At 45.3% G+C, this 24,178-nt stretch overlaps 2 protein-coding genes across 5 annotated transcripts in view; both read left to right on the top strand.

The window, feature by feature from the left end:
* ZFAND6 (zinc finger, AN1-type domain 6) overlaps positions 1 to 2,046 on the top strand; it is a 30,368-nt gene extending 28,322 nt beyond the window's left edge. For 3 of the 4 annotated variants that reach the window (XM_009084528.1, XM_009084530.1, XM_009084529.1), the window contains 2 exons: positions 316 to 429; positions 1,030 to 2,046. In XM_009084528.1, the coding sequence (XP_009082776.1) occupies positions 316 to 429; positions 1,030 to 1,178 (263 nt within the window). In that variant the 3' untranslated portion in view covers positions 1,179 to 2,046. The remainder of the gene's footprint in view (positions 1 to 315; positions 430 to 1,029) is intronic. The other variant, XM_009084531.1, reaches the window with a different exon arrangement.
* A 3,123-nt stretch (positions 2,047 to 5,169) lies between these two features.
* FAH (fumarylacetoacetate hydrolase (fumarylacetoacetase)) lies at positions 5,170 to 22,430 on the top strand. Its single transcript, XM_009084527.1, has 14 exons — positions 5,170 to 5,364; positions 7,807 to 7,917; positions 8,759 to 8,880; positions 9,990 to 10,039; positions 11,526 to 11,616; positions 12,146 to 12,243; positions 12,503 to 12,555; positions 13,918 to 14,017; positions 14,675 to 14,805; positions 15,558 to 15,633; positions 16,196 to 16,242; positions 17,495 to 17,596; positions 18,596 to 18,713; positions 22,320 to 22,430. The coding sequence occupies exons 1-14, from the start codon at positions 5,170 to 5,172 to the stop codon at positions 22,397 to 22,399; spliced, it is 1,374 nt and encodes a 457-aa protein (XP_009082775.1). The 3' UTR covers positions 22,400 to 22,430.
* Positions 22,431 to 24,178: the final 1,748 nt, after the last annotated feature.

Here is a 24,178-nt window from a genome sequence, read left to right as displayed (position 1 = left end):
GTAGGGAAACACTTGAGTGTTGGATTTTCTTCCCAGACAACGCTGAATCTTACTCTTAAACTGAGTGTTTGTTGCTCTGTTTTTTATGGTATTTTTGTATTGTGAACTTCAGGCATTTAGTGAATTTTCTCAAAGTTTATTGACTGTTTAGTAGGAGAGACTTTCAGTACTGCTGCTGAGAGACCATTACACTTCAGACATGGAAGCTGCAGCAAAATGGCTAAATGTACATGGGCTCTAGATTGTTGTAGGACTTAGAGAAAGGGCAGAGACAGACTTTTTTTTCATTGTTCTTATTAACTTTTTTAATGTCAGCTTCAGTGTCAGAGAATGCAGAGCCTGGACCTGAAGAACAAGACAAGTCACTTGACAAACCAAAACAGAAAAAGAATCGTTGTTTCATGTGCAGGAAGAAGGTTGGACTTACTGGTAAGAAATACTGAGTTTTCGTAGACTTTTTTTAGGCTTTGGACCTTTCAAAAGTTCTCTTAAAGGGAAGATGGGGCATGGTCATCTCAATGTTGATTTGAAATAACACTTAGTCAAAGGTGCTTTCAGCTGACTTACCAGATTAGTCACTCATGTATGATTTTGTTTTTCAGCCTCCTGTCTTTAAGTGAAGTTCAGAATCCCAAATACTTCCCTTTGGAAATCTGCTTAGCTGAGGAACTGGATGGTAGTTTGCTGCCATTCACTAACCAGCTTTGCAGTGGTCTAAGTGAAAGGGCCTGAGAACTTGAGTTCTGCAGGGGGAAGATTCATAAACAAAGAAAAAGAGCAGGAGGTCTCTAAGAATATGTTCTGTGCTAGTGTATCATGTGATAGGAAGGAAATGGTGAAGTCAAATCTTCCTGTAATTGCTTAAAAATGTATTATTTGTGATTCTTATACTTTCTGCAGCAAAGACTCTTGGGCTGATTGACACTGGTGACTGAGATTTATTGCTAGTGAGTGAACACATTCAGGATTTTAAAGAAAGCAGTGTCATTAAGAATGTTGAAATGTCTAAGGTGCTGTTTCTGTCCACAGGGTTCGAGTGTCGGTGTGGAAATGTGTACTGCGGAATGCACCGTTACTCAGATGTACACAGTTGCTCCTACAATTACAAAGCTGATGCTGCTGAGAAAATCAGAAAAGAGAATCCTGTAGTTGTTGGGGAAAAGATCCAGAAGATCTGAACTGCTGCTTCTGCTGGAATAAAAAAAATTCTCCGACCATCTGCAGATTAAATTGACTTGAGCTTTTTTCCTTAGTCATCAGGAACGTAGAGCAGTGTATCTTGCCTAGACCTTTTAATCATGCATGTCATCAGATGAATAGATTTTTTGTTTTCGTTTTTTTTTGTTTTGAAAATGACTCTGAACATTATTTTCATTGCAGTTTTCTGTGGCTGAAGACTTAAGTAAACTTTACAAGTATTATCCTTTAAGATCATTTTAATTTTAGTTGAGTGCAGAGGGCTTTTATAACAAACATGGAGAAAATATTGGAGGGCTGTGCTTTTCCAGGATAAAACATGCATGCGTTAACTTTGCAGTTTATTTTCTTGTTGTATATAGCTTTTCTCTGCAGCACAATTTCCTTTTTTTTTTTTTTTTTTTTTGATAATGCCTTGTATGGCACAACTAGTTATCAGTAACTGAATGTATTTTAATCATTATGGCTGCTTCTGGTTTTTTTTCCCCATTAACGAGAGGTTATACATGTTCGCATATTAGCTTGTTTGCACCCTCTACCTATTTATGTATGAATCATTTGTAATGAGAGTGTGTGCTGAGATTGTGTGGGGTTTTTTGTTGTTTTGTTTTTGGTTTCTTTTTCTTTTTTTTTAAATTGGGGTTTGTTTTCGTGTGTGTGGGGGGAAGGCTGTATGCACTTCATTGACTGCAGTTTTCATTGGGATTACATCCATCAGTTTGTCTGTACACAAATATGAAGAATGATCTGAAGTACCTGTGCTGTATTTATGTTTATCCACGTCTTAACTTTGATTAAATAAAATTTTAAAAAAATCAGAGCCCCTGTGGCTGTCACTGGCATATGTAATTTGGGTTTCTCTGGCTTTATTTTCATGGGGACCTTACAGTGGATTTATTCAGAGACCATGTGTATCCCAATGCCAGCTGACTTCTGATGGGGCTTTTTGCCTGTTCACCTATTACTATGAGACACTGCAGTTTCCAAGTTTTTATCTTGTGTGTTGATAGATTTCAGGGATGTTGTGGCTGCCCCAACCCTGGCAGTGTTCAAGGTCAGGCTGGATGAAGCCTTGAGCAACCTGATCTAGTTGGGGAGGTGTCTCTGCCCATGGCAGGGGAGTGGGGCTAGATGACCTGTAAAGTCCATTCCAGCCCTTAAATTCTATGGTTCTGTGATTCTGCCCCAGGAGTTCTCCATGCACACATGCAGTGTGTCATTCCTGTGCAGGAGTTGGGGTAATCTGTGACAAGGTACTTAAGTTGGGGGGCAGCCCTCCAGGTAAAAGATGTGACCAGTGACTAGGCTGTGGAGCCTTGTGTGTGATTCTGGTTCTAGGAGATCCAGCTGTGGGGTTTGGGATCCGCTGTCTAATGTACAGCACTGCAGGAGGAATTGTATTGTTTTGTGAGGGTGCTCAGTAAGGTTTTTTCTTCAAGATTGCCTGTGTTGTGAGATCAGAGTCTGTGCCTCAACCTTTCAACTCCCCTGGTCATCTCTGCAGCTTAGAGGTGGTTCCTGTAGTGCCATGGAAGCCTCACCCAGTGCTGCTTATCACCAAACATAGCAGTGCATGAAAGTAGCACCAACTCCTTTCCGGATGGTACTGATCTGCAGCTGAAATGTCACTGGGTGACTTGCTGCTGCTTTGAAGCATTTGTGAAATAAATGTGATTGCACAGCTTTATTTAAAACATTAAATTTTTAATCAAAGCCGGCTCCATCCTTTTAAATTCCGAACGCTCTGTAAAAGCTATGGCTGGCAATTAGTAGATAAAACACTACATCTAGGTTATAAACACTGTGCAGCAGAAGGAGCTTTCTGTTGTAGTTATGAAGAGTAATCTGCAAGACCAAATAATAAATGAAGTACCTTGTGCTTGTGCAAATAATCTAACCACAGTCTGTGAAACACATGGGGTTTATGGTAAAGGAAGGAATAAATAACTTACTGGCAAATTTCAGTAATGGTCTGCCTTGTCAGGGGTCAAAGGTCATGTGTTTCCTCAGCATTTGCTAAACTTCCTCTTACATAGCATTGAGCATGGACAAGCAGCAGTGTCATCTTTGGCAGGTGTTCCTCAGTTGACCTTCCTCTTTGCTGCTGCTTCCCTATTCTCTGATCCTCCTCAATTTGATTCCTATCCCTTCCCTATTTCTGGTCTCTCTCTCCCTTTTCCTAAGTCTGTCCTTTTCTCTCCCCTATGTGCCTTCCCCACCATTCTATCACCTGACAGTGATGCCTCTGGGCCAGGCAGAGAGGAGACACCATAAATTTCTCACTGGTGGGAAAACAAGTGTTTTCTGGTGTCTGAGAAAATGAAAGAAAAAAAGTATAAGAAAAGTGATTACCTTTGCAATTCACATATTCCCTTTACCCCACCACCTGTTATAGAGCAACAACTCTTCTGGTCCTCAATCACACGGTAGGAAATGTAACTCTGCCAAGAGGAACGTTGCCTGGCAGTGCCCACAGTGAGGTAGATCAGGCTTTTCTGCTTCCACACCTCTCATTCTTCAAGCAATCTAATAAACCTCCTTTGGCCTGGCTTGTGCAGGTCTTTCAGAGGTAACAATAGGGAAGGAGCATATGCTCCTGCTGTACAAGCTTACACTTCAACTGGAAACCCACCGTTCCCTGACACCTGGGATTTGCATGTCGCGTGTGTTTGCTTTGGCATTGGCTCTGTGTTATCCTGGTGGTTGATCTGCTTTTCAGGATGTATTTTGTGTCATCAGCTTGAGGTTAGCAGATTAACGTTTTAATTAACACCAGCACATTCACAGCACGATGAAATGCTTTGCGTAAATCTGTCTTCTCACATTGGACACCATGGGAACATGGTTTTGTTTCCTGTTTGGAACACCTTGCTGTGAAACATCTTCGCTGTGTTACATTTCCAGTAGTGAAATGGAGTTGCACCTTAGCTACAAGAATTTTACAGGAAATTTTCTAGAAGTTTGTGCAAACAATGTATTATTTAATACAAATCCCTCTTCAAACAGCACTGGTTGAGCTTGTGTCTCCACTAGTGAGTGCCTGTTGCACATGGGGCTGTCACTGATGCTGTTGTGTCATCTTGCATTGAATCTCTGGCTGTACAACTTGCTGCATTTCTTCTAATGACTCTTCTCTGCAAAGAAAAATATAAAATCGAGCAGGAAACAAATTCTTTGGCTTGGCAGTCACAAGCATCTAACTATTTTATTGAAAAGAGGTGATCTTTGCTATCTAATTCTAATTTCAGTGATGTTCCCTTGTCGGTTTCTACTTCTGAATATGGCTGAATTTTCTTCTGCAGGTTGGAGAAAGTTGGGACTGGGAGCAGAAGGATTGGCCTCCCTGCTCTTTATGGTTGGCTACACACCTGTCTCTGGTTTTAAGCTGCTGGAACTATCTGGAAAAAGTGGAAGGACTCAGGTGCAGCATTGCACATCTAAAAAACACACAAAGTGCAGTTTCAGGTGTGAATTGTGCAACTTCCCAAGGGCTGCTGAGCTCCTGGTGGGAGAGCTGCTTAGTGGGGGCATCATTTCACCAATGCCCTGGTGTGTAGGTGATCCCTTGGAAGGTAAACAAGTGGAATTACCTCAAAGCAGTCTCTGTGGATCACCCACCTGCAGCCAAGTGCCTGTTACAGCAAGGCCTCAGTTTCATGTGAGGGTTTATAGAATCATAGAAGCATTTGGGTTGGAGAAGACCTCCAGGTTCATCAGGTCCAAATGTTAACCCTGCACTGCCAAGGCTACCACTAAACATGTGCCACACCTACACATCTTTTAAGTATCTTCCAGGAAAGGTAACTTGGAGGAGGAAAACCCCATTTCTCCAGGATTGCTCCCTTGCTGGGAGCAGTTAGCAGCTGCTGACTCAGGCAAACCTCTGGCACTGATTAACCACTGCCAGGCAGAGGGGTGGGATGGCAAGGGAGCAGTGATTGGTTGGGGGCTGAGGACAGAGGGTGGGATTTGATGCTTCTCTGCTCTGGGTTGCACCGCCGGGAAAGGATCTTCTTCCTTGGAAAGCACATAGCACCTGGGAGGTGGGGGCTGTCATCTGTAAGCAGGGACTGCTCAGGGTTCAGCATGTCTTTCATCCAGGTAGACAAGGACTCGGATTTTCCTCTCCAAAATCTCCCCTATGGGGTTTTCTCCACTAAGGAGGAGGTGAGTAACAGCAAACTTTACCATTGTGGTGTAATTGTTCTAAGGCTATGAGAAGGCAGAAATTCCAGACAACATGGGATAAAGGAAAACTTCCCAGCCCGAGACTCGCACAGGCTTCCTGACCCAACAGCAAAGCTGTAGCTCCTGCATTGTCTGTTTCCTTGTGATTATTTTGAGGAAGGATTCTTTAAAACTGCTCAAAAGAAATGAGAAGTGTTAACACTGACGAGAAGTGCTTTGGTTAATACATACAGTAATTTTTGTGTGGTTTTGACTGTGTTTTTGTGAACTAATTAAATGTGTTTGATCCTTTCTGTCTCTACATGGAGGCCTGGTACAGTTCACACATTTTAACTCAATCCCTCATTTTCTTTGACTGGCTGTAATCACACCGACACCCTTTAGAAGCCACATTAAACACTGCTCTGTGTGAGTTTGGTTGGTGGCTGCCCAAGCATTAAACCAGGGCACCAAATGTGTGTTTCATCTGTCTTTGCAGCTGACCTGTTCTATCTTACAGTGCATGTGTTTATGCAACACTGCATTAAACGTGCAGAGGTGTGTTATGTTTAAATCTGTGCCCAAAGGCTACAGGTTGAGCTAGCTCCAGGCCTTAGATTTTATGATCACGTAAGAAAACATGGTGTAACCTTTCTGCCAAGGAGGTAGATCCTAATTCCCATTTTTATGAGAACTGAGCCAGCTAGGCTGAAGGTCACACTTCTGCCTGATGAGATGGAGCCCCAGAGATGTGTCCTCCTGGAGAAAGGGAACCAAGCCAAGAGCCACATCTCAGAAGGAGAAAGTGAAGGATTTATTTATCATTGCTCATGGAAACTTCATTATTATCTCCTGGTTTCTGCTGCTCAGCTTATCCATGCGGGTTTAAGAAAAAAAAAAAAAGAAGAATTTAAACCAGAAGGTTGTGTTTCCTGATGTACTTTCCAAAGATAAAGCCGAGATGGTTCGTTTAATCTCCTCCTAGATGTGTGTGCTGTTATCTAGCAAGTTTGGATTATTTTTCTGCCTTCTTCAGCAACTGTTCTCTGAAGAAAACATCTTCACTCAGAGCCTATGAAAAGACAGGCAAGGACTTATGGAAATTATTTAGGAAAATAATGTTCTAAAAGTAGCCCAATGTTTTAATGATTTCAGGCTAAAACAGTTGATGTCATTCCTGACTATCCCAGTTACAAATTAACCTGACATGACCTTTAGATTTTTTCTGCAGAAATGTTTGCTAAATAAATACTTATTACCACATTTGGCATCTTGTTTAGAAATTAGAGGTTAAAAAATAGGTTTAATAGCATAGATTTTCAAGGATGGTTATTTTGGTGAGCTCGTTTTGAGAATGACTGTAAGTGGTGTGTCTTTAGTTGCCTAAAGACCCAAATAATTGAAATTTGTCTTTGAAGGCTGCAGCATGTTTGAACCCCACACAGCTGTGGTGGAGCTGCTGTGGGACTGTCTGTGCTCCGTCGCCGCCGGCTCCGCACGCGCTTGGCCACGAGGCATCAACAGGGGCTTTGTCTCTTGGGCTGCATCTGTCCAGCCAGTGCAGCCACGATCCACCCTGAGGGTGGGATGCTGTTCCTGCAGCAAGGACCTGGGGGCATGAGCTCCTCACGTGCTGTGAGGATGGGTGATGTAGGGCAGCCTCAATTGGCATGGTGTAGTAATGATGTGCCCGAGCAAGATGTGCTGTGTTCCTCATATGGTCAGTGGAGTCCAGAGCTCCCTTTGGCCTCTGGGGAGGAGCCCTAGGGTGCAGAAATGCCTGTTGCTCTCTCCAATGACATGGTTATAGGGATGGGAATCATCCTGCCCATAGCCTGACTGCTTCAGTTCCCCCCTTGTAGAAGGAGCAGTAGCACTTTCCTACTTCACAGCATATTCCAGATGTGTGGGCTTGTTCTGCAATGTTCGTTGTTAATGAGGGGTGGAAAAATACTTCTGGGGGAAAGGGAGCAGGGAGAGAAACCTCTGCTTGTGCTATCCTTTTTCCAAATGATAGGGATGATATTAGAAAAAAGATTTTTACTGTGAGGATGGTGAGACACTGGCACAGGTTGCCCAGGGAAGTGGTGGATGCCCCAACCCTGGCAGTGTTCAAGGCCAGGCTGAATGAGGCCTTGAGCAACCTGCTCTGGTGGGGAGGTGTCCCTGCCCATGGCAGGGGGAGTTGGGACCAGATGATCTATAAGGTCCATTCCAACCCCTGAAATTCTATGATGAGGCTCACTTCCACCCCTAAATGTCTGCAGGCTTCTGCAATGATGCTCTGCCCATAGTTCTTCACGTTTTCAGTGACCAGCCTCATCAGCTGGCTCTGTGAAGTCAATTGCTGTGGTATGAGACCCTTATCCCAGATGGATTAAACTCTGTGGTCACTATCTTCCCCATGCCTTCTTTTGATCCACTCCACTTGCTGCTTTGCAGCCTCGGCACAGACTTGGGGTAGCAATTGGAGACCAGATTTTGGATCTCAGCGTGATTAAACATCTGTTCAGTGGACCAGCTCTTGCCAAACATCAGCATGTCTTTGACCAGGTATTTATCAGTCTGCTGTTCCAATTTCGACACACATTTTAGAAATATTCCATAAGGGACTTTAGCAACTTCCACTTGCTGCTTTGCAGCCTCGGCACAGACTTGGGGTAGCAATTGGAGACCAGATTTTGGATCTCAGCGTGATTAAACATCTGTTCAGTGGACCAGCTCTTGCCAAACATCAGCATGTCTTTGACCAGGTATTTATCAGTCTGCTGTTCCAATTTCGACACACATTTTAGAAATATTCCATAAGGGACTTTAGCAACTTGTGATGAGATAATAAACATGAACTGGAAATGTGTCATCAGGCAGGCTCTGCTACAGGAAAAATGAATCACAGGTGTGATAGCAAGGAGAGCAGAGGCATGGAGGGTCCAAAGGGCATTTTTGCTGATATTTTCATCAGCCTTTGCCAGTGCAGGGATCTGACACAAAGCCTAAATGTTACTTCAGTCCTACTTGTGCCTTCAGCACGTCATGGTAAGGAATCAGATGGGATACTGATGACAGGGAGGTTGTGTTAAGGGTAAAGGTAAATACAAACAACTTCTGGTTACGGATGGTTGAGATATCAAAGCTGCCAGGGCCTGAAGTGGTGTGTTAGGATGGGGTGATGCAAACATGCAGCAAGTCCTGCTACAGAGGACTTGTGGTAGGTGGACAGGGATACAGACAGTCATGAACAGGGAAGACAGGCAATCTGGGCAGCCACCACCACGTAACCCTGGCCACAGGCATCCAACACCAGGATGAAAGTGCAAGACATCATCCATACATGCAAAGGTGAATCAAAATGTGGTCTTTTCTCTGCTCCTCACCCCCTCTGTGTGGCTGTCAGCCCACCCTGAACGCCTTCATGGGGCTGGGCCGGCCGGCGTGGACAGAGGCAAGGGCTTTTCTCCAGAGGCTGCTGTCAGCTGGAGAGCCAACCCTGAGGGACAACACTGAGCTGCGGAGAAGGTGAGTGAGCAGAGAGTGGCTGCAGGCACTGTGAAATGTCACCTGTGCCCTGTGTCACTTGAGTCACTTGGTGATGCAGGGCACCAAGATTGACTGTCTGAACGTGGCCACCTGCCTCCTACACAGGAATTAATTGTGGCTTGAGCACATTGAGTGCTTCCTTCTCATAATTATGTTAAGATTAATCTCTGATTAATCCTTTAACTGCCCACAAATTTGGGGTGTCACCCTCTGCCCGGGAACACTGAGCTCTGCCCTGGGGTGTGCCCAGACCTGCTGCCCAGGCAGGCGTGGGATGGGCTGGGCTGGGCTCTCTGACCACAGATACTCAACCATGACCACAAGGGTCTCCACCTTTCCCACCTCCCTCAGTGCTGACCTGCCCGTCCTGCCTGGAGCAGGGGTGGGAAGCCCCTGCAGTGGCTTCTCACTAACCACCTGACTTTGCTGAGTCTGAATCTGGTTGCAAACTGGCTTCAGATTTGGGGCAGTGGAGTGGTGCTGGGGCAGGAGGGCAGGACTGTGCTCTGCTCTGTGCTGCACTGATGGAAAACATGCGTGTCCATTAATCCCATACCTTGTTTTTTCAGTGTAATGCTTTAAACACTGTAAACTGCCCCAGCAGCCAGCAGGAGCTGTTCCTCCCTGTGCTGTTGGGGGATTTAGGCACACGTGTGTGGGAGAGGTGCTGAACCACTGCTTGACACAGGGACCTTACCAGAGCAGGGCCAGGAGCTGGAGTCAGCCACCCCAAGAGCCAAATCCCATAAAATCATCCTTCCCATGCAGCACAGGCAGTGCTGAACTGTGCATGGGTATGGGATGATTCTCTGTGCCCCTTGGGAATCCAGCTGATAGCCTCAGGTGTGTGTCCCTTCCCACTCACACCCGACTGATGCTCCTTTCTGCTGTAACCATCCCACTAACAGCAGCTCATGCAGTTTTGCTGCAAGGTTTTTTATTGCAAGGGTTTTTTTTGCTTCAAGGCTTTGCAAACTAAATTAAGGAAGGAGATGGGTGAGCGATTCAGTTTCTTACATGCTTCTAAACCAATTATGGGTGAGAACTGCAAGTTTTCCGAGAGCTGAAGGTGTAATTTTTCATTTCAGAGCATTTGTACCTCAAGCTTCTGCGACGATGCACCTGCCTGCCAACATCGGTGAGTATCCCACAGCCAAGGGCTCCTTGGTGCTGCCCTGTGCTCCTACCCACAGAAGCTGCTTTATTTCCAGCTTGCTCAGACAGGCAGCTCATAGCTGTGATGGGGAACGGGTTTTGCAGCAGCCAGAAGTAGATTATTGTACGTAATGAAAGGTAGGTGCTGTCTGTGGCACAAGAATTAAAGCCTGGGGAAGCTCAACAGCAGCCAGAAAATTCCTGGATGCAATTTTCACTAGGTTGTCTGGTGCTACATAACTCCTGTCATCACATTGGCATCACCAAAGGCCTTTGTGACCAGAGCCAGGCAAGAAACACTTCTTCAGTTTCCAATATTTTCCTCTTTTGCCATCAGAAAATAATTCAGATCTTCCAAAGTTTTGCAGGGCAGATACTCTGGCACAGCCTCATAAACAGACATGAGTTTCCACTCCCAGACCATTGCTCTGCATCCCAGATCTTACCTCTGTGAGACCATGGATTGCTTTGCACTTAGTGTATCCATATAGATACACTATATATGTATGTATATATATATACATATAAAATAAAACATTTTCCTCGTTTTGACAGAAATTTATATTTGAATGCAAACCAACTTAATCAAAATCACCCGAGGGCTGTGACCTTAGGAGAAGGGATATGAACTTCCCCATTTCCCATCCAAGCTCTGTTCCCACTGGGCTTTTGGTTTCCATGGGGCACAGCTCTGATTTGGGACAAAGCCTAGCCTGGCCCAAAGGAACTGAGATGAGCTCCCACAGGTGTGATACCTTCCTGAAAATAGTTTCAGATTGAATATGTCTTGTCAAAAACCTTCTGTCCCTCATGATTGCTGGGAATGAGAGCACTGCCCTGGTACTCTGATGGAGCTGTGTCATGCAGCTACAAGGTATGTAGGTTTCCACAACACTTAGGTGCATCTCTGTCCTGTGTGTGGTTCATGCTTGTCCCGAGTGGTTGGATCCTCCGCTGGGAAGCAGGGGATAACTCACTGCTGGATCCTGCTGGGGCTGCAGGATAACTTACTGAACTCACAAAACAGCATCATGTAAATGCTCCCTCCCAGCCTGAATTTCCCCCCCATTCCCTCCGTTTTCCCGAGGATCCGGAGCTGTTTGCAGGGATGGCAGCAGAGGGCAGCAGATGTCCTGAGTATCAGCCGAGTCCCTCCGCTGGGTACCACCGGCAAGAGGAACAGCGCTGGGAATTGCCTTGTCTCTGGAAAAGGGGCTGCTGCTTCACATCCCCGCTCTTCTCTACTGGAGACTTAAAAAAAAAAAAAAAGAAGCCATTTTTGTATGCATAATTTATAGGTGACCTGTTAGTCACCCCTTTATGCTATTAATTCCATCTCCAGGCCCAGTGCTCTCGCTGTCTCCATTTCTGCTCTTTTCATTGCCAGCAGCATATGATGTGCTTTAGCCCCGGGAGATGAGGGACTTTCCTACAATTGATCCTTATTTTATGGGTTTCTTCTCGTGCAGGAGATTACACTGACTTCTATTCTTCACGCCAACATGCCACAAACGTTGGGATCATGTTCAGGGGGAAGGAGAACGCTTTGATGCCAAACTGGTGGGTAGCTCAGGATTTTCTTGGTGCAGCATTATTTTGCAGGCTTATCTGTACATATATATCATTTTTTAAAGATCTGAGTAGTTTTTAGGAACATACTGATTTCAGTTCGTGGTGGATGAGAATCTGTACTGTCCAGAGCTTGATACCAGAACTGAAATCCACACACCCCCAGCCTCAGCCAAGTCTGCACTGCATTTCATTGCAGCAGCCAGACCAGTTACCTTGCAGCCCCCTGGGTTCAAAGGCAGATTTACCTAAGAAATTGGTTTTTACTGAGTGACAAGAAAGAAGGGTTTAAGCTCCAAGTAATTAATTGGAGCAGTGGCACAGAAGTGCATTAAGACTGCTACTTGGCTTTGGATTATCATTCTCTCATGTCTTTCTGTCAGAGCAAGTAAAGTGCCAATGTCCATGCCCATCTATGCAGGGTTCTCTCTCCTCATACTTCACTCTCCCACCCCAAAAAGCTGCCCTGGATGGTGGTGGTTATGCAGCTAACCCATGCTCTGTGATGGTCTCTCACAAGGCTGCACTTACCTGTGGGATATCACGGCCGAGCATCGTCCGTCGTGGTGTCTGGGACACCCATCCGGAGACCTGTGGGACAAATGAAACCTGACAATGGTGAGTCTGTGGTAGGACTTTAATGTGGATTCTTCCTTGGTTTATTTTTCACTTTTCCTCCACATCACAGAGCAGTGGAGAGGAAGGGCCTGGGATGCCTTGTCTAAAGCCCAGCCTGGGCTCAGGGCAAGAAAAAGTCCTGGGTTAAGTGCATCTTGTTTCCCTGCCAGGCAGCACCACCTGTTTTGTTTCTTCTGGCTGTAACTTCTATGTCCCTACCTGCCTCCCTGATGTAAAATACTCCTTGTTCTACCCACAGATAAACCTCCAGTGTTTGGTGCTTGTAAACGTCTGGATATCGAGTTAGAAATGGTGAGATGAGTTGGAGTTTTTACCTTGCTACTTGTAAAACATTCAAATAGAAACAGGGAAGAAAGGGTGGGTTAACTTCTTCTAGACTGAATGTCCCATAAGGCCCATTCCTATTTTGCCCTCTGAGCAGTCTGTGCAGCAGGCAGCAAAGATTTCTGTGGAGCAAACCTTCCCTTCCAACAAGGAGCAGAGTGCATTAGCTCATTGGGAGGTTTGCTCATACAGCTGTCAGGATGGAAACAGCTCAAGTGGCCAAACCTGAACACCACTGCAGCAGTCTGGCAGCAGAATTCTTTTTATCAGACACCAGAGCCTGTTACCTGGTTAGGTAACAGGTTAGGCTGCACCACAGCCAGGATCTGTCAGTGGACACTGGGAATTTTTGAAGTACAGGCTGTCTGCACCTTGAGGCTAGAGCAAAGGAAGCCCTGCATTCTTGAGGGTGCAATTCAAGCTCCTCACCCTCCTGGCTGGAAAGATGAAACCTGTGCTGTGTAACAAAGCATCCTTGGAAACCTCATCTTCTTCTGGTGTAGTGTGGTCCAGAAGGGAGTTTTATAAGATTGTTCATTTCGATGTATGTAATTTTTTTATGATTTATAAAAATTGAATACAAAAAGATGGAAGGAGTGTAATATTGAGGGAGATAGTACTAAAAATTAAGTGAAAGCCTTTAATGCTGTGTGATTTGCAGATCAATGCCCTAAAGGGGGAAGCAGTCCCATAGAGTGGGGTATACGTGGTGCTGCCATAGCTCTGCAGCCCCAGTTTTCCTGCTGGCTGCTGTGAGAGCAGAAGAAAAAACTTCCATATTATTGGCAGAAAGAGGCAACTGAAATTCCCTATAGAATCCTCTGCCACATGCTGAGGTTGTGTATTTCCTAAGGGAACAAGTGCAGGCACCCAGTTCATGACCTGTTTTCTTAGGGGGCACATTTCTCCACCTGCCTCCTCCCCACCCCACTATCACAACAGGATCCAGCTACGTTCAGCATCCCCTCAGATGACTTTAAACTCTTTCCTCTTCAGTCTGCAGCAAACAGTCCCTTCAGTGGGCAAACCTGTTCTGCATCCGGATTGTAATTAGGAGGGACCATTTTTGCTCCTGCGTTTTGACAACATCGTGCCCATGTTTAATGCCTGTCTCTTAGCAACACAGTGCGCTGAAGTGTTTCAAGCCTGGCAGCTTTATAGAGGGGAAGAAAGGGGGAGTAGACCATGGGTTTTGTCTAAATGTGTGTGGGAAATGATGCAAACCCCATTCTATCCAGTCTCTGTTGCTGGTGCCTGTTAACCCTCTGTGCAGTAAAGATTTTTAGCTTCAAAAGCTTCCTTAATCAACATGTTGCTTTTCAATTTCAGGCATTCTTTGTAGGTCCTGGAAACAAGTATGGGGAGCCAATTCCTATCAGCAGAGCCCAGGAGCACATCTTTGGGATGGTCCTTATGAACGACTGGAGCGGTAACAAGTGCTGCAGGAATCTGCCTGGAGAGGGGGTTACAGCGTCACAGGAAACCCTAGAGAGGGATAAGTTACATATTTTAATAGAAGAATAGTGATCATTGAAACCACTGGGTATGGTTAAAGGGGTGAAAATGAAATGCTGTCTGTATTTCTCAGAGTCTATCTCAATCTGTCTTCGATCAATCAGGAGAACCAGAATAAAAGAGCTAATATCAGTCTAGTTTCTTCTGGGCAGGGCTGGAGCAGCCCTAAGGATGGTGATTCCAAGGATGGTGATTGATTTCAGTTTCAGGAGTAGGATATGAATTTGGCAATCACAAATCCCTCAGTCTCTGCTAAGATTTAACTAGTTGAAATTGGTCCTATGACTAGCAGAGACCATTAGCTGGGTGTAAAAGCATTAATTAAACAGGGGAGTAAAATACTGTTTGTATGGGGATGGCCTGACTTGCTTGACTTATTGCTGACTTTTCTTCCTAATGTAGCTGGTCTAAGAAAATTGGGTCAAATGAATGGATTTAAATTAGGATTTGGGCACAATGGCTAGAAAAGGCTGGTTTTAATGTTTCCATCTCATGTCACTCTCATGAGTCTGATGGCTATGCAACTCACAGGATATATTTAACTGCCTTGCTTCGAATTTTCTCTTCCTAGCCCGTGACATCCAGAAATGGGAATATGTTCCTCTGGGTCCCTTCCTGAGCAAGAGCCTTGGCACAACTATCTCCCCGTGGGTTGTTACCATGGAAGCTCTCATGCCATTCGTGTTGCCAAACCCTGTCCAGGTTAGCAAGAAAAAAGGTTGAAATAAAGGAAAAGCAATGCTAGAAAAATGTCAGCAGAGCTGGAAGGTCCCATCAGTAGAAATCATTGAGCTGTATCAATGCCAAGCACTGTCTTCCTGAAGTTTACTAGTATGATTCTACTTCTGAACATATGAAGGCACCGAGGGCCATCTGAGTTCAAGTGCTCATTGATGTCACCAGTGCTGGCACATGGAGTCATGAGCTGTCATCCTGCTTGAGCAGGGCAGAAAAACATCTCCTTTAAAATACCTGGAAAATAAACTGATCAGAGAGCTTCTTGTGGGTGTTTGGTAGCACTTAGCATCCAGCGAGTGGTGGAGAGAGGGTGGACTCAAGCCAAAACACTTTGTTCAAGCATTTCCAGTTGTCTGCATTATGTAGGTGTATTGTTAAAATTGGAAAAGATAACAGAGTGTTGCAGAGACCTCACTATCTTGTCTGTGCAGGCACATCGCAAAGGTGTGCTGGCACTCTGTTTGTTTTGGCATAACATCCACCCTGAAGTGGAGAGGGCCTTTGGAGCCCCTGTGATTATATGGATATCATATTTGTTCAGAAAAATCTTTAACAGTGTGTGCAAGAGGCAAATCAAAGTGCTAATCTGAGCAGTAGGAACAGTGGAGTGAATGGGGTGTGCAGCACAGGCTGGGTAAACCACCAGTCACTGCAGTGGCTTGTGGACTTTTTCCTTTCTGTTTGTTTAAACAGTGATGCCTTTTATATGCTTTTAGGATCCCAAACCGCTGCCCTACCTTCAGGATAAAGAACCCTACACTTTCGACATCAATCTCTTCGTTGCCATTAAAGGTACAGCAATGCTGGGTGGGTTACAAAGCTGACATTGCCAGCTAAGGATTGCTGGACCATCATATCTTTCAGACACACTGCTCTTGGCTCCAGAGTCGTCCTTTTCCCTCTTTGCCCAGATTGTCTCTGTCAGAGAAAGAGACAAAGCTCTCCATGGTCCCCATTGGCCATGCAGCAAGGAGGGAATGCCTCCCAGAGGGTCAGCTTATGATGAGGGGGCTCCCTGTGGGATCTGCCTGCATGGGCAGGGGTAAGCAGGGCATGGAAAGAGCAGATATATGTGAAATCCAGATGTTAATTCAGCTCAGCTCCCAGCTCATGGCCCTGCAGGGGAGAAGAGAGTAGCTAATGGACATCTTGGTGCTACTCCAGTGCTATCCACACACTTGTTTTCTGTGAAACAGTGGCCTCTGTAGCAACAGAAAATGTTATGACTGGTTTCTTGCTAGGGATTACAATGATAAAAGAAGTCTCCATCCATCTGTAAAATCAAAAGCCTCCAACATCATTCATCCAACTCAAACAAATGGCTTCTGTCTTCCTTATTCTTTATTTCCTACAGGAGAAGGAATGAGTGCACCAACTACTATATGCAAATCCAATTTCAAGGTAAGACTCCAGTATCTTTTGTTGGTTTGGATCTTGCTGGTGCCATCAGCTCCACCCTCGGCAGTTTCAAGCACAGGTTTTGGCATTAGAATCAGAGAATAGACTCATAGATTCACCAAGGCTGAGAAAGACCTCCAAGATCATTGAGTCCAAATGTCAACCCAGCACTGCCAAGTCCACTAGGAAACCATGTCCCTCACATCCACAGGTCTTTTGAACACTACCAGGGATGGTGGTTCCACCACTTCCCCAAGCAGCCTGTTCCAATGCAGCTGAAGATCAGACCTGGTGCATGTCTGTGTAGGACACAGAGGGGAGAGATTGTGGCACTTGGTGCCATGGTCTAGTAACCACGGTAGGGTTGGACTTGATGACCTTTAAGGTCTCTTCCAGCCTGGTTGATTCTATGATTCTATGATTGGAAGGTGGTGATAGTTCACCCCTATGAGATGGAAACACCTGAATGCTTGAGCGCTGAAGAAGGGAACAGCTCTTTCCGCTGCTCGGTTTGAGGTGCTCAGAGCATCCTAAGCTCTGTGCCCATTTGGCAGGAAGACATGAGAGTGGAAGACTCACAGGAGGAGGGAATTGCCTCTTGCTGTGCCAAGGTGCAGTACAGCTTTGCAGTCACAGCTCTAATTTAGATGCATCTCACTGCTGCCAGCCTGGGGCTGCCCTGGCCCCTCTGTGGGCAGTGTGATGGCTCTGCCTCTACCCACTGATTGAAGCCAGGTGATTTATGTGCCAGATGCAGCATTTCGCAATCAATTTGATAGTCGCATTTGGCTCTTTGCATAGTAATTACCTTAATCAGTAAATCAGTAGTCAGCGAATCAGTAATAAGGAGATATTTCTATAAAGCCATTAAAACACTGGACTTAATTGTGGAGCGTGGGTCAGCAGTGCTGGCCTTAGAGAGGAAGAAGAGGAGAAATGACATCCATCTGAAAGAAGAAAAAATTTAAGGGACTAAATTGCTTGTTAAATTACGTGTTTTGTATGCACATAGCAGCTCTTGGTCATCATTAAAAGAGCCATCAGCCAGGCCATGCAACTGCTGGGAGTGCAGCACTAAGTAACTGTGGGGGTTGCTTTTAGGTTGTTGAAGATTCCTGAATAAAGAAGGAAACTTTTCTCTAGGGACAGTCTTACCAACATCATCCCAAGGATGCAATATATTCTGCACAGCCTAATGGCACACCAGAGAGGTTTGTCCTTCATTGCTTTAGCCTCCTCTTCCTCCTTCCTCCAGCACATGTACTGGACCATGAAACAGCAGCTGGCTCATCATTCTATCAATGGATGCAACCTCAGACCTGGGGATCTCCTGGCCTCTGGCACCATCAGTGGACCCGTAAGTTTTTAAATAATGACAGTCACTGAGAGCTGGTCAGTGACCCAGAACAGACTGAGCAGGACTTGGGTCTAAGCCCTGTCTGATCTGAGCAGCCATGAAACTCTCTGTAGTTCTTTCCCAGGCACTTTGGGTTGCTGCTTTGATGGCCCCAAAATCACATTGAGAAGTGGCTTGGTTTGGTTTCCTGTTTGGTTGCTTTTATATGTTACTGGTTTGGGGTTTTTAATCTCTCCTGTACTCCTTTCCCTAAGAACCATTTTACTACAGGTGCAAATTAATTTCTGTGCACAAGCATCCACACAGCACATTTACCCTCTATGAAATGTAGCTTTTTATTTCTGAAAAGAATATAAAAGGAGCGTGGGTATAACTTTTAGTTTTTCCAATGAACTTGGAGCCAACTTCACAAGCTGTTATTTCCCTTCAACTGCCATGTGGACAGTTGTTGCCATATATAGGTAACTTGCCCTTTCTGAAACACCAAATACAAACCCTGTACATACTGTCTCCAAGAGCCTCAGGTAAGCTGTTTCCAGATTGAGATGCCTGTACTCTCATTTTGAGCATTTCTGGGGTGCTTTTTCAATCTTCCAACTAGTGTACTGCAGAATGACATTAAAGACTCACAAATGTTTGTCAGCTTTGCTCTTCTGAAGAACAAAATGTAATTAAAAATCCCAAACGTGACTGCATAAATGCACTGGATTTGTAGAAGTCTCCTCCATTTGTCTCCATTCTTGCTGTGGCAGACCCAAACTGCTTTTACAGGGTTGAGCACTATGTTAAACACACCAGATAACAGCTGTAAGCATCACTGCTGATAGCCAGCAAGCAATTAAAATGCAAAGGCAGGGAAAGAAGCCAATGTATCAATGAATCAAATCAACAGCAAAACTCTATTCTGTAGAGGTAATGTACTTGTGTGCCTGCCCCAGCAGCTGAACAGCAGGAGAGATACTAAAAAGTTGTTTATTTGTTTATGAACTCTTGCTGCAGGAACCTGAGAGCTTCGGGTCCATGCTGGAGCTGTCCTGGAATGGAACAAAAGAAATCCCTCTTGGCAGTGGACAGTCTCGTAAATTCCTGCAGGATGGAGATGAAATCATTTTGACAGGTAATGGTCAGATAACTGCTCTGACACTGCATCAAGAACATATTTCCATAGATTGATCCCAGTAGGACAAGCACCTGGTGCAGAGATGGGATGTTCTATACACACCTGCCATGCAAGCACAGTTGTTACATCCTACCTGTCAGGAGGCAAAAGCAGGTGGATAAAAATGTCCATGCTGTAAATGCTTTCTGGATTAGATTATTTCCTTTGCTAAGTACTTAATGATCTTACTGTTCTGTTTGGTGTGTGAGCACTAAGGGGATGATGGAGGTAGGTTTACTTTTGTGGGTGATAATACCCTTGGACTAGAAGCAGTTGATGTATTGTTGTCACCACAGTCCAAGTCTGCAGGTGGAGCAGAGCTTGGCAAATGCTGGGAAAAAAAGTTATTTTCCATGTAATATTTCATTTCTAATCTAGGCATATTCAGTGAAGTGTGTTGCAAATCAAATATGTGGGAAACAGCATGAAGCTGCTAGAACAGCTGACCAGCTCCCCTCTGAAAAAGGCTCTGCTTTAGAGCTGTTTCCTGCTGGGACATGGTTTTAGTTTTCATCTTGATAAACTAAGGATTTTATAAATTAAAATCTACCATGGTTTTCTTGTGATCTAAATCCCACTCCTACTTCTCTCTAACCCAAAGCCTAGTGCAAAACAAATCTATTTTTAACTTTTGTCTTGTCAAGCTCTTAATGGCTTTAAGGCAGCAAATGTTTGGCAGGAACAACCCTGAGAAACTTTCAAGTCTCCCAATGTCTTTGCTATGTCGCCTACTGAATTTTTAGGGAATGCCTTGTGGGATGTTGTGCGTCATCAGCTGAGACACAGCCAGTGCCACACCTGGCTCTGAGCAGCTCCATCCTGCTGATGTGAGCAGAGATAGTCTGCACAGGAACAAATGGCTCAGGTGATGGGAAAACACTTACAGGTGTGACTGAGGGCAGAGAAAATGTGAGTGACTAACGCCTGTGCAGCACCATGAAGGACATGATGGTGTGATGCTAGTATGTGCCTGTGTACCTGTGCCTGCTTAATCCAACCAGGACTGGTAGGATTTGTCTAAAATTATCATTTTTTCCCCCAGAAAGCTTTTTAACAGTACCCAAGAACATTTCTGTGATTCAAAAAAATTAATTTATATATTCCAGTCTCCCAGCAATGGCTCTATAAGCAGTTTTGGCAGAGCCCCAGTGTCTTCTGCCTGGCAGCATATGCAATAGCCTTGAAAATTGTGTTTCTGTGAGGTGCTGCCAGTTTTACAGACGAAGATGCTGAGACAACTGGAGATTGAGATGTACTGGAGAGAGCCATAGATGATGAAAACGAGGAGTTCCCAGTACTTCTGACTTCCTTCAGCCTCCCAACAGCCAGCGACTGACTACTTATGCTGCAACGTGTAGGCATCCAACACTGCTCTCTACAGGCTCCCTACATACCCAGTGCAGACACACTCCTCCAGCAACTCAGAGTGCCACACTGCCCTCCAGTAACTATGCCAGGAGCCCTAAATTCGGGTACAGTTAGGTATGATGAATGTCCCTTTGGAGTTCCATGCTGATCTCCTTATTGGCAAAGAGCACTTTGTGGTTTGGGAGCTGCTGGCATGGGTGGCCAGCTTGGGGACAAATGAACTAGTCCATGACCCATGTTGTTCTTCATGGCCAGAACAAGCTGTGTTACTTAATTAAACACTTTGAATCCTGAATGTCTTTAACCTTTAAGGATGGCACGATGGCATTGCTGCTAACCTGAATAAAGCCCCCGGTGGGACAGCCTCGTGTTAGTTGATCTGCTGAGCTGTTTCACACAGGCAGCAGTTTGTGATTGTGGTAATCAGAGCATGGCAAGGAGCCAGATGCTGCTGGGCCAGTTTGGGATCTGATCCTATTTAGGCAGGTCCAGTGCCTCAAGGCACCCTTGAGGCAGGGCTAGTGCTATTGCAGCCTCTCCTGAGGCGGTGGCATTACCTCTTGCCAAGTGCCAACTCATGATTTCTACTTTCCAGTTTCAACTTTGTAATCTTGCTCCCCATGTGGGAGCTATTTCAGAGCCCTAACACATAAAATGAGAGAAATATATCTTTTCCAAGAAGTGTGTCTGAGGGAGGGAGCGCTGCAAGGGAAGGGCTGCTGATGGTGTGTGGTAGCCAGCTGCAAAAACCCCTCAGCAGCTCCTTGGCACACACACAGAGCTCAGCCCAGTGCTGCTGGCAGCACAGAGCTCTCTTTGTCAAATGTGCTACTCCTTGGTGCTGCTCTAAATCATGGCTGACAGTGGGGATAACTAAACTGGACTGAAATAATAAGCTGGCACTCAAAGGAAAGCTGGCAATGAAGCCTAATGAGACAAATGGAAGCTGAGCTGAGTCTTACAGTGCTTTATTCCAGTATTGCTTATGGATGAGGATTACCCAGTACATCCCAGGATGGTGTGTGTGGCCTTGCACAAGCACTTATAGACACCACTGTCCTTGGGAAAACTGTGAGAGCTGCACTGTGGGTTAGAGCTGGCAGGGTCTGTCCTCATGCTTGCAATAACTTTGTCTGCCCTGTAGCCTGAGCCCACCCATCCTCTTCCCCTGAGGAGTTTTCCCTGAACTGTGCTAAGGATGGGAATTAGGGTTAAAGTCTGTTCTGTTTAGCTCCTGCTTGGCTCCTTGAAGGCAGCTGGGTTTTATCACATGCAGGCAAGGCGATGTATTCCATTAAGAAAATCCATCTCTAACTATGAAATCAGTCCTTAAAATGCAGCATATGTCACTTGTGTCCTTCCTTGGATCAGCTGTTGTAGCAGAAAGCTACAGTAGGTCTCCTCATCTGTTTTTTCCCAGAATAGACTTCCCAGATGGGCCAGAAGGCCCTGGCTGTGTCTCCTTCCTTGCTTCACCTGCAGCTTTGCTGGTGGATGCTGTTTCTGGAGCAGCTCATCTGGCCTGTGGCAGCAAGAGGCATTGCAGCATCTCCATCCCAATGTCATCTCCTCCATCACGCAGGAGTAGGGAGAGATTGAGTTGTTGAGGAGTCAGAGATGCTGTCACAGCCCCGTGAGTTCAGCAGCAGCCAACAGACCTTCCACGCCTGTTTATGTAACAGAGGATAAATGAGTACTTTGAGTCAGATGATGAGTTTCTCATGGAAATAAACCTCTTGATTTTAGCAAGCGAAACAGCTTCTGCAAGGCTAGGTCCTGCTGTCTGAGGGGCTTTAATGATCATCTTTCTGGCTGTAAGCATCCTGGTGTCCCAGGAGCACTCCTAATGCTGCAGAAAGAGAATCCAGATTTACTTGATAAATTACAGAGCTGGGCCAGGCAGGTAGATTGATGGTGCTGCAGGTTAGGTTTGAAAACAGAAATATTGCACATCTTGTTTGCTCTTTGATCAGTTTGCTGAACTTGCATATTGCTGAGTGTAATGTTTTGTGCTTCTTTTCTGATATTCCTGGGCTGCTTGAACTCTTCCAGGTGTTCTTTTTTCTTTGCACTCCTCATTGCATTTCTGAAATGTTTTCGTTTGGTTTTGGTCTCTTTATGCCTCTATTCACTTGTATTCCTGGTAAAATCCTGCTGTCCTTACAGAACAAACTGTCTGTTGTTTTCTCTCCCTAGGTTACTGCCAGGGCAACGGTTTCCGCGTGGGATTTGGCCAGTGCTCGGGAAAAATCCTTCCAGCCCTGTCAAATCCATGATGACTGGAGCAGGAGACATCCAGGAGGAGGAACTCTCCCTCCACCTCTACCAGTCATGATGCTTTATTCGGATTTATTATTTTTATATGAGTGATTGGAATCTTATCATTTTTAATTACCAATAAATATCTTAAAGATGAACTTGGCTCTCTGATGTGACGAGAAAAGGATTTCAGTGCTTGAATTTCAGCTTGAAATTCTCAGAATAAGAACAAGGTGATTGAAATGGAAAGTGAGATTCTTAACTTTCTTACTGTATTAATGGTTTTTTCATACTTACAAAAAGAGGCTTTCAAGTTAGCTTAAATATTCAGAGTACTAGGCTGATGATAACAGCTGAGATTCCATGCTGAGTTCCTTCTTGCACAGTGTGAATATGCTGGAGGTAAAATCCTGAAGGCAAATTGCATATGGATGCTAAAACTTGCAGACCGTCCTGAGTAAGAGTTACATGAATATGCCCTAAAATAATTTGCAACAAAGCAATTTGCAAACGTGATAATCGATACAACTGAAAGCAACAGGCAGGATGTCCCTGCTCCTCCAGCCCTTACACATCCAGAGGCAGCTCTCCTACCCCAAAATAGATCCCAGCACAGAGGTGGGAGCCTGTGTTGGGGCACCCCTCAGAAGAGCATGGAGATGCTTTGTGCATCCTGCCCTGGTTTTAGAGAAGGGAATTCCCCATTTCTCTCACCCTGTGCAGCAGCATCCCTGGGGTCAAGGAGAGAGGGTGAACTTCAGCACTGGAGTGATCCCCAGGTGCTCACTGGTGGCAGTCACACCTTGTCACCTAACAGGGGCTGTGGCAAGAGCACACCAAGGAGTTCAACCCTCTTCCTACACCCCTAAATGGCATCTCCTGCCATGATGTCCCCTTGCAGCAGTGAGTAAACAAAGCCACATGCCACTTCTCTCAAGTGTAAAGGGCATCTGCTGTCTCCTGCTGGCCTACAAATCAATTTAACTCTATGGCCAAGTGCCAAATCACATCAATTAGAAGATATTACTGACTGAAGGAGCTCAGGAGACTGGATAATGAACTCTGGTACAGTGCAAGGGGAACTTGTTAAATATTTGCTTGGTCCTCAAAGTGAAGAACCTGATGAGGCTGTTGGCTTCGTGCAGTGACAGCAGGATGAGCACAGGCTGCTGCTTCCCTGGGCTGTCCCACTGCTGTTCCCAAGGGCTGCCAGGTAGTTTTGCTGCTGTGGGCCATGTGGGCTTTTGATGTTATCCTGGGGAGCACCTGGTGCTGATCAGGAATGTGAACCTCTTGGCCATGCAGATGAGGAAAATTAATTTGAAACGAAAACTAATGAAAAAATGTGACAGTGCAGGTAAATCACTGCTAATGGGCCATGGGTGCTGGAATGGGCTCTCTTCCAGTGTGCCACAGTAATAGTCCCTTAAAGAATGATAGTTGGAGGATCATCCCCAAATCAAGGATGACCTGGCCAGGAAAACAGTGGCTCATTGTTACTTATCAAGGAAAAGCTATTTTCCCTTCAGGCTCTTGTGGAAACTCAGAGCTGAACTAATAGACAGATATTTATTTTATGTACTCTGACTTGGTCATCAATTTATAGATGCTTTGTGCTCTCTTTTAACCTCAAAGGCATATTGTGATTTGACACGTTCCCTCTTGGATTTAGAAATAACCCATGCTGCTCCTCTGAGCATAGCCTGGCTCTGCTCCTGGCAGCAGCAGGAGGACACAGCAAGCATTTATCCAGGGGGGAAATTTCTCTGCAGAAGCAACATCCACACTGCACCTTG

This window comes from Acanthisitta chloris, unplaced genomic scaffold, assembly GCF_000695815.1.
Source record: "Acanthisitta chloris isolate BGI_N310 unplaced genomic scaffold, ASM69581v1 scaffold26011, whole genome shotgun sequence".
Classification (NCBI taxonomy): Eukaryota; Metazoa; Chordata; class Aves; order Passeriformes; family Acanthisittidae; genus Acanthisitta; species Acanthisitta chloris.
Note: the sequence above shows the minus strand (reverse complement) of the source record. Positions and strands in the feature narration are given on the sequence as shown.